This window comes from Gobius niger (genome assembly GCF_951799975.1).
Source record: "Gobius niger genome assembly, chromosome: 11".
Taxonomy (NCBI): Eukaryota; Metazoa; Chordata; class Actinopteri; order Gobiiformes; family Gobiidae; genus Gobius; species Gobius niger.
Window position 1 is genome coordinate 33,977,720 of NC_136862.1, and position 12,558 is coordinate 33,990,277.

The 12,558-nt window shown below is 42.6% G+C and overlaps 1 protein-coding gene across 1 annotated transcript in view; it reads left to right on the forward strand.

Moving 5' to 3' along the window:
* LOC306970363 (macrophage colony-stimulating factor 1 receptor 2-like) overlaps positions 1-12,558 on the forward strand; it is a 60,392-nt gene that overhangs the window by 11,695 nt on the left and 36,139 nt on the right. Inside the window, exons 3-7 of the mRNA XM_079566319.1 lie at positions 571-858; positions 2,334-2,470; positions 6,036-6,198; positions 6,344-6,590; positions 11,081-11,196. Of these exons, the coding sequence (XP_079422445.1) occupies positions 571-858; positions 2,334-2,470; positions 6,036-6,198; positions 6,344-6,590; positions 11,081-11,196 (951 nt within the window). The remainder of the gene's footprint in view (positions 1-570; positions 859-2,333; positions 2,471-6,035; positions 6,199-6,343; positions 6,591-11,080; positions 11,197-12,558) is intronic.

The following is a 12,558-nucleotide window of genomic DNA, read 5'->3' on the forward strand; positions in this document are numbered from 1 at the left end:
TGCATGAACATCATCCAAAAACACTCATATTTAAGCACATTCTTTGTTTTTCTATTTACATTTTTGTTGTGCTAATGTTAGTCTATGGGAGTCATTCATGGATAATTTTATGTTTATATTATATATTTATTTACATCATATATTTTTGTGTGTACGAGTCATAATTGTGTTCCTGGACACAGAGGATAATAATGTATTTTTTGTACACAATCACAATTGCACACAAAAACAACATGACAAGTACACTGTAAAAAACAACAACGTTGAACCTCAGAAATAAACACTGAAAAGACAGTGAGCATATCAGACTTCATAAAGGTCAGCTGAGTGTGCTTTTTATGTTTTTTCCTTTTTTTGCGCCATGTATGGTTTAGTCCTAGTTCTTGTTGCAGAGCCCTTGGTGCCATTTGTGGTTTAGTCCTGATTTAGTCCTGGTTCTTGGTGCCATCCGTGGTTTGGTCCTGATTTCCTCCTGGTTCTTGGTGCCATCCGTGGTTTAGTCCTGATTTCCTCCTGGGTCTTGGTGCCATCCGTGGTTTGGTCCTGATTTCCTCCTGGTTCTTGTTGCAGATCCCTTGGAGCCATTTGTCGTACCTCGTTCTCATTCTCGCTCTACTGCTGTGGGCCGGGACTTTCTGCTGCGCTGCCTACCTACAGACCCCACCCTGACCGAGCTCTCCATTCAGTCAGAGGCTGATGGAAGAAGCCTGCCACAGGGCATGACCTTCACCTTTGACCCCCGACAGGGCGCTTTGATCCACAAGGTTCAAAGGTCATTCCAGGGGTCATATCGCTGCAGAGGGCGAAGAGATGGAAAAGAAGTGACATCCGACCCCGTCCACCTCTGGGTGGAAGACAGTGAGTGTAACTTTGTTTGTCATTAAACTTATTTTACTCCATCATATAAAAAAACCCATCTATCTCTAAAACAGATTTATAAATCAATGTTGAAGCTCGTGGGATAAAAGATCTTTATTTTTTTTGTGTGGCTCTTCTTGGCTGCATAATCTTCGGAGCCTGAGCTGGTCTCCAATGGAGGGTCTGAGTTATGAAGGTGTGCAGAGGAGTGGAACTGTCCTTCAGGATATTCTGGAGGGTCTGCAGTGTGGCCATGTCCCGCCTCTCACTCAAAAATTGGATGTGTTTTTACTTTCAAGCTGGTGCTAAATTCTTGCAGGAAGAGGTATGTCGTAAATTAGTGACACACGGCGTTAAGGGGATCTATTTAATAATAATAATAATTATTATTATTGTTATTATTATTGTTATTATTATTATTATTATTATTATTATTATTATTATTATTATTATTATTATTATTATTATTATTATTTCAGCATGTAGGCAGACTAAAAATAATTATAGGACTTTATCAATGTTAAAGGGACTATACAGTGTTTTAAAATGTTAAAATTATGTAGAATGAGCCCAAATCTATTCACCACAACTGCCTCTAAAATCCTGCACTGTCACTCAAAAAGTTGTTACAGCGGGTCCAAAGTGCCGTCATGCACAAGCTTAATATAGAAGGTGCAGTTACACGTATGACCTGAGGTGGCAGTAGTGAGTATAAAATGGCTAGCTTGCATCTAACCCCTGTAACCCCCCAAAAAACCTGTTGCTTAAAAATATTAGATTTTTATTTGAGCATTTACCGTGATATTTTAACAAATATTTGCCAATATAGATTTATTTGTTTGTTTAAATATTTATGTGGCAGTTGTAGATCTCCATACAAGGAGTGTCTACGGCTGCTATACAAGTGGATCAGGCGGCAGTACAGCCTGGTCTCACTGAAATGGGTGTATATGACACGCCTTTTTAGTGCACATTTAGCGTGTCTATTCAACGGCATTTTAGATGAACTAATTACATTGCAGCACAATTGTAAAAGTACATATATTCAATTGCACACCCTGAGTGTTTCTAAGGGTGTGCAATTGTACATTTCTCCACTGTGAGATCAATAAAGGCTTCTCTATCTTTCAGTGAGAACATGTTGGGCAGTAAGCCAAGGCTGTCAAATTAGCCCAGTTCTTCACTGTCAAGGCAATATAAACGCTGATATTTTCACTAAACATTGTGTGCAAACTGTAATCCCAAAGAGGAAAGTAAAACACAAATAACTCATGAGGCTCACAGGGTTTTATCAGGAGCGCATTCACCTCAAAGGAGAGAGATACACGCTGCAACACCCGAGGCCTGGGTGGTATCTCCTCCCAGGGGAAAAGCCGGTGGGACTGTACATATAAGCAGCTCTTCCTGCAAAAGTCGTGCATGTTTGTAAAGGGCTTTTAATCTCTGACCTCTACTATCTCTCATTGGCTGTCCAGAGCTGGAGGCCCCACCTTCTCTGTCCGTCTCGCAGAATGCAGTGGTCCGGTTGGTTGGCGAGATATTTGAGGTCACGTGTCTCTGCAGCAACAGGGACCACTTCTTCAGCATCAACTGGACACACCCTCAAGGACAGGTAACCCGGCCCTATCCGATTATTAGAAGAAGAAGAAGAAGAAGATCTTTATTTATATAGCGCCTTTCACAGACATATAGTCACAAAGCGCTTTACATGAGACAATTGTACATTCACTCCATACTCGGTGGTGGAAAGCTACGTTTGTAGCTTCAGTTTCCCCTGGGGGAGACTGTCAGAGGCGCTTTCGCGACTACACACGTCTGCGCCAACAGACCCTCTGACCACCACCATACATTCACTCACACATCATTCATCCTGGCCTATTGTACATGTTTTTAGTGGTAGGGGAAACCGGAGTGCCCGGAGGAAACCTACGCAGACACGGGGAGAACATGCAAACTCCACACAGAAAGGCCCCTGGTGGGAATCGAACCCGGACCTTCTAGCTGTGAAGCGAGAGCACTAACCGCTGCGCTACCGTGCCGCCCATTACACTTAACGATTACAAAAATAGCATCAAGAATGCTCTCCCGCTTGTCTGTTCGAAACTCAGAAAAGTCCCTCCTGTGCAGTCTGGGTGTGTGAGCGTATAGAACAGTTGTATTTGTCACAAAAAAATGTAAGATCTTTTTATATGGAGCTCTTGAGATAGTACCACTGATAAGTGCTCACTATTTGCTGAAAGGAGAGCAGCTGTTTAGAAGCCTCTATATCCTTTGCCCTTTGCCTCTACAGGTGAAAATTAGAATATTGTGAAAAAGTCCATTTATTCAGTAATTCACTTTAAAATGTTATGTAAAAAACCTAAATTCAAAATCTTAGAAGATTAGAATATTACATGAAATCAATAAAAAAAAAATTTAAACAGAGAAATGTTCAGCCCTCTGAAAACTATAATCATGCCTATGCACTTAGTACTTGGTTTGGGCCCCTTTTACTGGAACTACTACTTTTCTTCCACACTTTTCTTTTGATACAGTACTTTGACAACATTCAACTTCTTTTGCTATTGCCTTTTGAGGCTTTTGTCAATGATGGTTTTCTGCACAACTGTCTCAGGGACCCATTGCAGGTGTTTTGGATTCATTAGCTGATGAAAGGGTGACACTTTGAGCTACAATATAGCCGCTTTTCACAATATTCAAATTTTCTGAGATTTTGAATTTGTGGTTTTTACAAGCTGTAAGCCAAAATCATCATGCAAAGTAAGATATATCAAGCCTTTATTTGTTATAATTTTGATAGTTATGGCTCACAGCCAATGGCCGCTTGTAGCAGAGATTCACGATGACGACGCTAGGGGACCCTGGGTTAGTTACAATTAAAGGGGCCAGGCTGGTTTTCGTCAGAAACATTTTAGAAATCTCGCACTAATGAGGGCCGGACTGTTAGCATTGGAGCTGCACTGCTATGACCGAACTACACGTCGTGCAAGAGGACTGTCAGGAAAAGGCCATTCAAAAGTGTGAAGGACCTTCACAAGGAGTGACTGAGGCTGGAGTCAGAGCATCAAGAGCCTCCACACACAGACGGATCCTGGACATGGACTTCAAATGTCAGATTCCTCTGGTTGAAGCATCCTGGTCTTCATAACACCTCAGCAGAGCCAGAGGCTGAGAGCATCCAGACCACGCAACCGCATTAAGGCAGTCATTTCAGTAAAAGGGGCACAAAGTGAATATGTATGATTCTAGTTTTCAGAGGGCCGACATTTCTCTGTTTAAAATCTTTTTTTTATCTATATAGTGTAATATTCTAATCTGAGATTTTGAATTTTGGGTTTTTATAAGCTAATTATAATATATATTGCATTTCTAGAATCATCGTGATAAATAATATTTTTTTGTATAATTGAGCAGCCCTACCCTGCCCTTAGTAGTACAACTGAAAAGGATTAATGCTGCATTCAAGTTTTCTTTGAAAGTTGAAACAAATATGAAGCATTTCTATGAGGAAAACCAGGTTTCCCAAACTGACAACGCACCAAAGTGACCCCAAAATCATCAGCTAACTGAAGTACTCATGAAACAGTCTTCCATAGACTGGCTTATCAAAAAACATCATTGTGATTGTACACCCACCAGTGCCTGCCTTTACCATTTACCATTCAAAGGACATGCCGTGTATGATCCAGTGGAGTTCATCCATTTGGGCTCCTTATCAGTTCTGCATGACTCCTAATGTACAGCCACGGCAAACGCAGTTGATCAAACTTACCTGGGAATGAAAAACTTCCTACTCATTCATATTCATCAACAAATCCATTTCAACACTTACATTTCTAAGCACAGAACATTAGGGTCAAATATCTCCACATTTTACAGTGATGGGCGAGCGAAGCCAAGGCTTTCCTGCAAAAAGTCTCAGAGCTGTTTTATTATGAAACACTGACCTCTTGTGGACAAACTTTATTATTGCGACTTCTCATAAACACGACTGAAGCACAAACACAATCATGTGGAAGAGAAGTTTCAAACAGGCGCCTGGTGGCTTTATTATTTGCAGCCTGATATTGATGTTTGATCAAATCAATCATAGGTCGATAAATAAGTCATTTTCTTTGTAACCTGGGTCTGTGCTTCACAGAGCTCCAGTGGGAGCGGCCGACTCAGTCTCCTGTGGCTCTGCTGCTCCGAGGCAGGACATCAATGCACAATGTTTTTATTTCCATCAGTCACAGCAAATTTAGCCACAGTTTGCTGTAGAGGGCGCTCCTTACGATCCCCTTGCCTGGTCAGCTTTGTAAAGAAGACTTTGCAAAGAAGACTTTGTAAAGAAGACTTTGTAAAGAAGACTTTGTAAAGAATAGGAAAAGCTTTTATTATGTCCCACACCCCATGAACACATTTATTCATCACTATAAGGACCAGAAAACATCTGTGGTTTAGCGGCGCTCAAGGCAGCAGTAAAACATTCTGAGCTGATGACCCGCTTTGACACAACTCACAGACTGAGGCACTTTTCGAGACAATTGACAGTTTTGTCATGTGACCTGCTGTTACCGAAACAGGCTCTGATGCAGTGTGTCAAAGCTATCTGCTTCAGGAAGAGTGATACAAGCTCCGGAGCTCTGGGTTTTTTGCCCATCTCTACCTTTTTTGGCTATGTTGTGGCTGCAGTGGAGGAGGGGGTGATGACAATGTGGAAGATGCAGTTGTTTCTATCCAGCGTTGAAAATTGAAAATATAGTAAGAGAGAAAGAGAGAGAATAATTTGAAAATATAATTATCAATACTTAACCGATAGTTGATACTTGAATCGGAGCTAGCTGGACCAAAAAAATTATATTTTGGTATTGATCCAAGACAGGATAAAATTTCCCGGCCAAAGGAGACTTGACAACTACACAACCTCGCGACAGCAGCCACTCAGCTTCTGCAGGTGACAGTTCTCCAGAGGCTAGTGACAAACTTCAGTTCAGAGGGGCAGAGTAGTGTTCTTTATTTTTATTTTGTAACAACATTTATAGAACCAGAATTAAGCAACCTCACAGACTACACAGAGTCAGCATCTGCAAAAGGCCTCGTCAAATATAGCAACTTTGAGCTCTTTATATGGACATAGTGACACTTTAAAGTTAAGCTGAGTGAAGGTGAGTACTAAATCCTCTCCTCTTTGACAGGTTTTCTCGGAGTCCATGAGCCACTCCTACTCTCAGCCTGTGGTCTACAAAAACAAGACCCTGACTCTGGACTCAGTCCGGACTTTGGACTCTGGGCTGTTTATCTGCACAGCTTGGAATGAGGTGGGAGTATCCACGGCAACCACTCACCTGGAGGTCACAGGTCAGAGGGCCACACTCAGCTGATAAACCCCTAACCGACTTGAGCACTCTCTCAAATATCCCTATATCATTCTGAGCCTTCAGATCTTCCTCAAATATCTGTGTCCAGCGTATGCCATTGAAATGGGTTTTGTTATTTTGTATAGAGCGAGCCTTCATCAGAGTCTTCCTCTTGCTCCAAAACGTCTCCTCTCTCATCGCCAACTCCACTGGAGAAAGCGTTCAAGTGTCTGTGAGCGGAGTCAGCCACGTGGAGGCGCCAGAGGGCCAGGACCTGAGTTTAACGCTGCTCTTTGAAGCGTATCCTCCAATCAGATCACTGCGATGGGTGACTCCTCATCACATGACCAACAGCAGTGTCAGCACAGAGGAGCAGCGCCCCCAAGAGCACAGGTTTGATGCTGTCCAGTGTTTTATGGTAAAAGTTTTATCAGTGACAAGTGACATGCAGACCCAAAATCTCATCATGGTCTGATTTCTACATTAGACTGGACTGGGCTGGACTGGAATGGACTGGACTAGACTAATATGGACTGGACAGGACTGGACTGAAACATGTGGCACTGCAGCACTTGCAACATCTTATCTCTGTTTTCTTTTCCCTTCTCTCCTCAGCCTACATTCTTCTCATCTCAAAGACAAGCCTTTTATTTTCCAGCTCAATCCTGTTTTGTTCCATCATCTTCTCTCATGTTGCATTACGATCGAGACCATTGTCCAGAGCTTCTACGATCTGGCTCTTTCTTCCTTTCCTCATGCGGCGTCCTTTTAAACACAATCTATAAACACATCTATAAAGTCCTACTTTACCTTTTAATTGTAAAACATAGTCAGAGCCGGTTCTTCCTATACGCAAACTACGCAAGGTGCGTAGGGCCCCCGCAGCCGCAAGGGCCCCGCATCTCAGTCAAACTACGGTGTTGTTTCACTGATTAATCAACGCGTTGTTACGGGGACAGGCTCTTCCAGCGCGCACTCACTCTCCGCCTACTTCGCCACATATAACATCAAAACGGAGCATCTGCAAGTGAATGAGCAGGAGAGACCGACCGCCTCCCCCCTGTCTCTTCCAAAGCGCGAGTGCTTCTCCGCTCGTGTCCCGCTCGGCCGTCTGTCTCCCGGTGCTTCGCCTCATGTGCGCCTCCTCCGCGGCTGCATCATGTCACCCGTGTCCCGAGCGCTGCTCTCATGTTTTCTCTGTGCGGACTCTGGGCTGCAACTCTGGGCCTCACTCTCATTTAAACTCTCTTCTTATTGTGTCTGGTGAGTCTGGAGCATCAGGACAGTAGTTTGACGAATAGACGAGAGTAAAAAGCCGTGTCCGTGCCCTTTTTGTTGAGTTGAATCCACATGGTTCTCATGAGCACAGTAACTTACAGTAACTCTGGTTCTCTGAATGTGCACAGTCTAAAACGGGTTGGGCGACTCACAGGCTAATTCTCAGCGGTAAGACAGAAACAACCGTCAGGAGCAGGTTTCAGTTAGTTTTAAATCAGCGGTTCCCAATCTGTGGGTCAGGGACCAGAGGTGAGAGAATGGGACCATTTGCCATTTACTATTTTAAAAAGGGAAATAGACTAGTAGTCGTCCTAAATACCAGTCTCACAGTGGTTTAGTGGTTAGTGGTCCTCACACAGGGGGCAGGGCCTGAATTGAGGTCTGATGGTTCTGCTTCTGCCCTGGAACAGTGGAACTGTTTTGACCATAAATGGATTCGCTCTTCGTCGAATAGCCATGGGACGCTACTGTAGGGCCCCCGTGTGGATTTTTGCTTAGGGCCCCAGAAGGGCCAGCACCGGCTCTGAACAGAGTACATGAAGACAGAACTCTAATAAAAGGGTTGTACTCCACTTCCTTTCTGTGCTCACCTTTAGACCGGGGCTGAAATGCACAGGAAGCACCCGTAGCCAATGAGGATGCTTCTGCTGTGGACGTTTGATGGAAGGACACTTCGGTATCTTGTGAGGTATCAGGAGATATTTCTGTAATACCCTTGGAGGTCTCCACTGAAAGACAAATAAGGAACTGAAACAATTCCACAATATTGTTATGCTAATATAATATTAGTAAACAGATTGGTATTTGAAATAACTAGTTATTTAACTAGTGGGTGGATCACAATGACCAATATTAAGAATGAAAGTTTAATTTAGACCTTTAACAAAAATTGGAAATCGTATTCAAGCTGACCTGAAATGTGATGTACAGTGGAAACTAAAAGTGAACCTCCTGTGTTTAAACAAGAAGCTAATGTTGACAAATGAATGTCTACAAACTGAACACAGGAAAGTTAACGTGAGCTGCCAAATGTTACTCAAGCCGTGAATGTGAATGTCTAATTGTGAACAAAAGTATGAAACGAGAATCCGAAAACATAAAAAAACATAGAAAACATAGAAATACATTTAACTGTAAACTGTATTACAAATTGCATGTGGTCCCTTGGTAAGGCTTAAGTCTGGTTTTGACTATTCCTCTGATCCTGTTTTTCAGATGGTAAAATGGTAAAAAGCTGCTGATCTTATAGGTTGGGATTAGACTTACCTGGGGACGTTGGTAAAACTGAAATTACCCCGGGACATTAGAGGTAATTCTTATGTGCATTCGCGTGGGATATGCAATGGCAGTAATTCACAACACTAAAGGATGACAACAAGCCTTTAATTCATTCGTAATGGGAGCGTTAACTCTCAGGTTTATTCATTGTTCACCACATGGCGCACATTAAGACGAACGACATCATCGTCAGGTCAGTGGATTCATCTGTTCTCAGCAGTATCCTATCTCCTTCAAGCCGTTCGCTCTGAAACAGCCTCCTCTTTGCACCAAAAGCGCTTCCAAACTTTCCCTGTCTCCATGTTTGTCTAATGTGTACTGCCGGTTCACCTCTTTTATACTTTTTCAAGAATATAAAAAACAGAACTTAGGTCAGGCTAATGCTTTGATGCATAATATTATCACTATAGCTTAAATGCGGATATAAATATATTGGTAAAAAGATGTTTTGAATTGATGTTGCCCTTATTTATACTTCATTACGCTGGTTAAAAACTTTCCAAGGAAATGGATTACCCAAGGTAAAAATTGGAGGAATTTTTTACCTTCCAAATCTCTGACATGGCAGATTCGCACGGGACTAGAAACTCCAAAGACTTTAGCAATATTTACTTTTTACATGAGGTCCCCAGGTCATTTTAATCCTGTGCGAATAGGACTTATATAGGAGAGCCGGAACAGAATTTTCAAAAGTAAATGATGAAGCTCCTCCCCCTCCCTCCTGATTATACCTGACATGGCTGATTCACACGCCGCCATTTTTCAGATCTATCCAGACCTTTCCTCCAGGACACACCACACTGATGCAGTAATTCAGTCCAAACAAACCCAAAAGGAGTCAATGTAAAATAGTTGACCTGGTTTCCACTACTCCCCTTAAAGACCTTGTCTGGCCAGCCAAACAACATGCTTTTTCAGAGATATGTAGTCTGGGTCACTCCCAGCGTGATCTCAGCGATTTCCCGGGGGTGTGATTGACAGACGGGATAAACCAAATAGAGAAACGCTGGATATGTCACAGGAGCAAGAGGCAGGAAGCCTTTTCTAAAAAATATGTTTCATGAGGAATGCTTCCGACGCTGTTTCTTGCTTCAGTTTTAGGGATTTGATATTTTCCAAATGACACAGACAAAAAATAGTAGGCATGTCCTAGTGGGACAAGGCCTCGTGGAAGACCCAGGACACGCTGGTGGGACTATGTCTCCGAGCTGGCCTGGTGTGGCCTCGGGGTCCCCCCAGAACAGCTGGAGGAGGTGTGTGTGGATCGGGAAGTTTGGGCATCTCTGCTGAGACTGCTGCCCCCGCGACCCGGCCCCGGATAAGAAAATGGATGGATGGATGCGGTGATGGCTTCCATCTGTTGGTGCATGAGTGGACCGATATTGATAAGTAAGGAGTGCATTATAACGTCTAATGCGGCTCCTCGTTGTTTAATCCGCTTATACCAGGGTCCCACAAACATAACATTTATAATAAATGTTTTTTTCATTTACTAAACTCACTAAATATGCCAGACTACGGGACTATTTTGTGTGGGTTATTAGCCGGTCACTGAATGCTGGTCTCAGAGCGAGTCATTCTCCGCAGCTATTACGAGGATCTCAGTCAGGCTCAACGACACAACATCAGCACAGAATCACAACACAACAGGACTAACCCGGAAACACTTTTCCCTGGAAGTAAACACCGATATGCGGCACTCGTGGGCACCAGTTATTTCACTTTTACGCTGTTTAACCTGAAGCTAGCTAGCTAGCTCAACCAGCTCAACTGTTTATGGAAACAGCTGCGGTGGAGTCGCTCACACCTGGGCCCCCCCCAACTGAAACTTTTATGTTTGACTTTACTAATCCAGACAAATATGCTTAAATGCAGGATCATTTTATGTACGCCTGAAAATAATGAATAGTGCCTTAACCGTTTTCAATAGAAATGGAAAGCTCGTATTTTATTAACAGTAGCTAACCTAGCTGCTCACTCTCCTCTACAAACATTTAGCAAACGTTTCGTTTTGGCCAAAAGCGTTGAAAATAACACAAAATCCATCTCATACGTTCCTGTCAGTCACTAATTACGCCTTTATCTGATTCAGCTGTGTCATGCGTTGCTATGGCGATGCCCACCACAGCGGAGCGATATCCCAGTGATTTAACTACCGGACTACGTGTGTGGTTATACCGAAATAATGCACCAGCCAATCAGAATCCAGTATTCACCCAGACCATGTATAAGAGGGAAATGCCAAGATGGTTCTTCTTTTGAACACAAAGGAGGAGCATCTGTAATGAAAGACCCTGTGCCTGATCTCTTTGTTCATACTGTTGCAGGCTGGAGCTGAAGCTGCTGATTGGTCGTGTTCATCACCATGACTCCGGCTTCTACTCACTGCTTTTCTCCAATAACTTCTTCAGAGGAAACATCTCTATCCACCTCCGAGTGCACTGTAGGTTCCCCTGCTCCTTGTTTTATTCATTCATTAAAGGCAGTCCCTCCAGCATTTCAGGAGGAATTTTGAATTGTATCATCTTAACTGGCAGTTCCTAATCTTTGAAGCCTGCCCTTGATGAGCTCCAGCCAGGCCGAACCCCCTCAGTCCAAAATATATAAATTATAGCATTTATTGAAACAAATAAACTGAAATTGGAATGTTTTCTTAGTCACTTTGTTGATTTTTGCACCATGTCTTATATAGCCAGAACCTTTAACCAGATAAAGCTCTGGGCCCTCGGCAATACCAGGTGCCTGCCCTGTGGGGCCCCATCCCCCAGGTTGGGAACCACTGATTTAAACACAGACATGCCAGTCCTCAGCTCAGCTGTGGACAACTGTGGAGTTGCACAAAAAGGACTCGTCTGTCTGTCATTTTTATGTAATTAATTAGTATAAATTTTATATAACACTAACATTGGAGTGATAAAAAAAAAGAATTAATACATTGCTGCATTATCTTCAGATATTTCTTTATTTGTTTGAGACCTTGCTAATCCAAAAGTGTCTTGTGGAGCCGCCCCTAGACACAAGGAGGTGGTATTACAGCAATGTCATCTCCACGCCACGAGGACCATAGAGATGCGCGTTCCTCGTTCCTCCCATTGGGTAGAACACATGTTGGAAAATAGATATAATACCAATACTGGGTTTTGGTACTATTTCTATTTTCAGCCCATTTGTACCGATCAACTTCCCTCAAATCAGCGCTGTATGGCGCAGGATGTCCAGGTCGTCAGCTGATCTCATTCTTTGGGCACATAGTGTTGGATAGTGTTGCATTGGATTTTGGTTATCGGATTGGAATCCAATCCTAGTTTTAATGTGGCTCAAACCTCCCCCCCAAAAAAACAGGATTATCCTAACGGGGAGGAATGTCAAGGTGGATTTCAGGAAGAAAATGTAGCAAAACTCTAAAATTGGTCGAATAATCTTGTTTTTATTTTTTTATTTTTTTATCAATTTGTGTATATACTTTTATTTATATTTTGAGCTTGAGCTTGATTTGTTCAACTATTACAGTGATGAAGTAGATAAAGTAGACATGGGCTAATTAACCCTTTCAGTACAGTAGAGTGAAAATAAAATAATCTTGAAATAAACTGAACCAAACAAACAAAGGAAAAAACAAACATTCTGTCATTCATCACTGTATATAATTTCAGCAAAACAATCATCAGAGATGAACCTCACAATAGCATCCCTGACCTCACTTCCAGTCAGTCTCACGTCCTGACAGAACACCAGAGGTTGGTCTGCTTCTTCAACAGGCTCAGGTACATCATGAACCTCATCGCAGAGGGGGACAATAGTATGT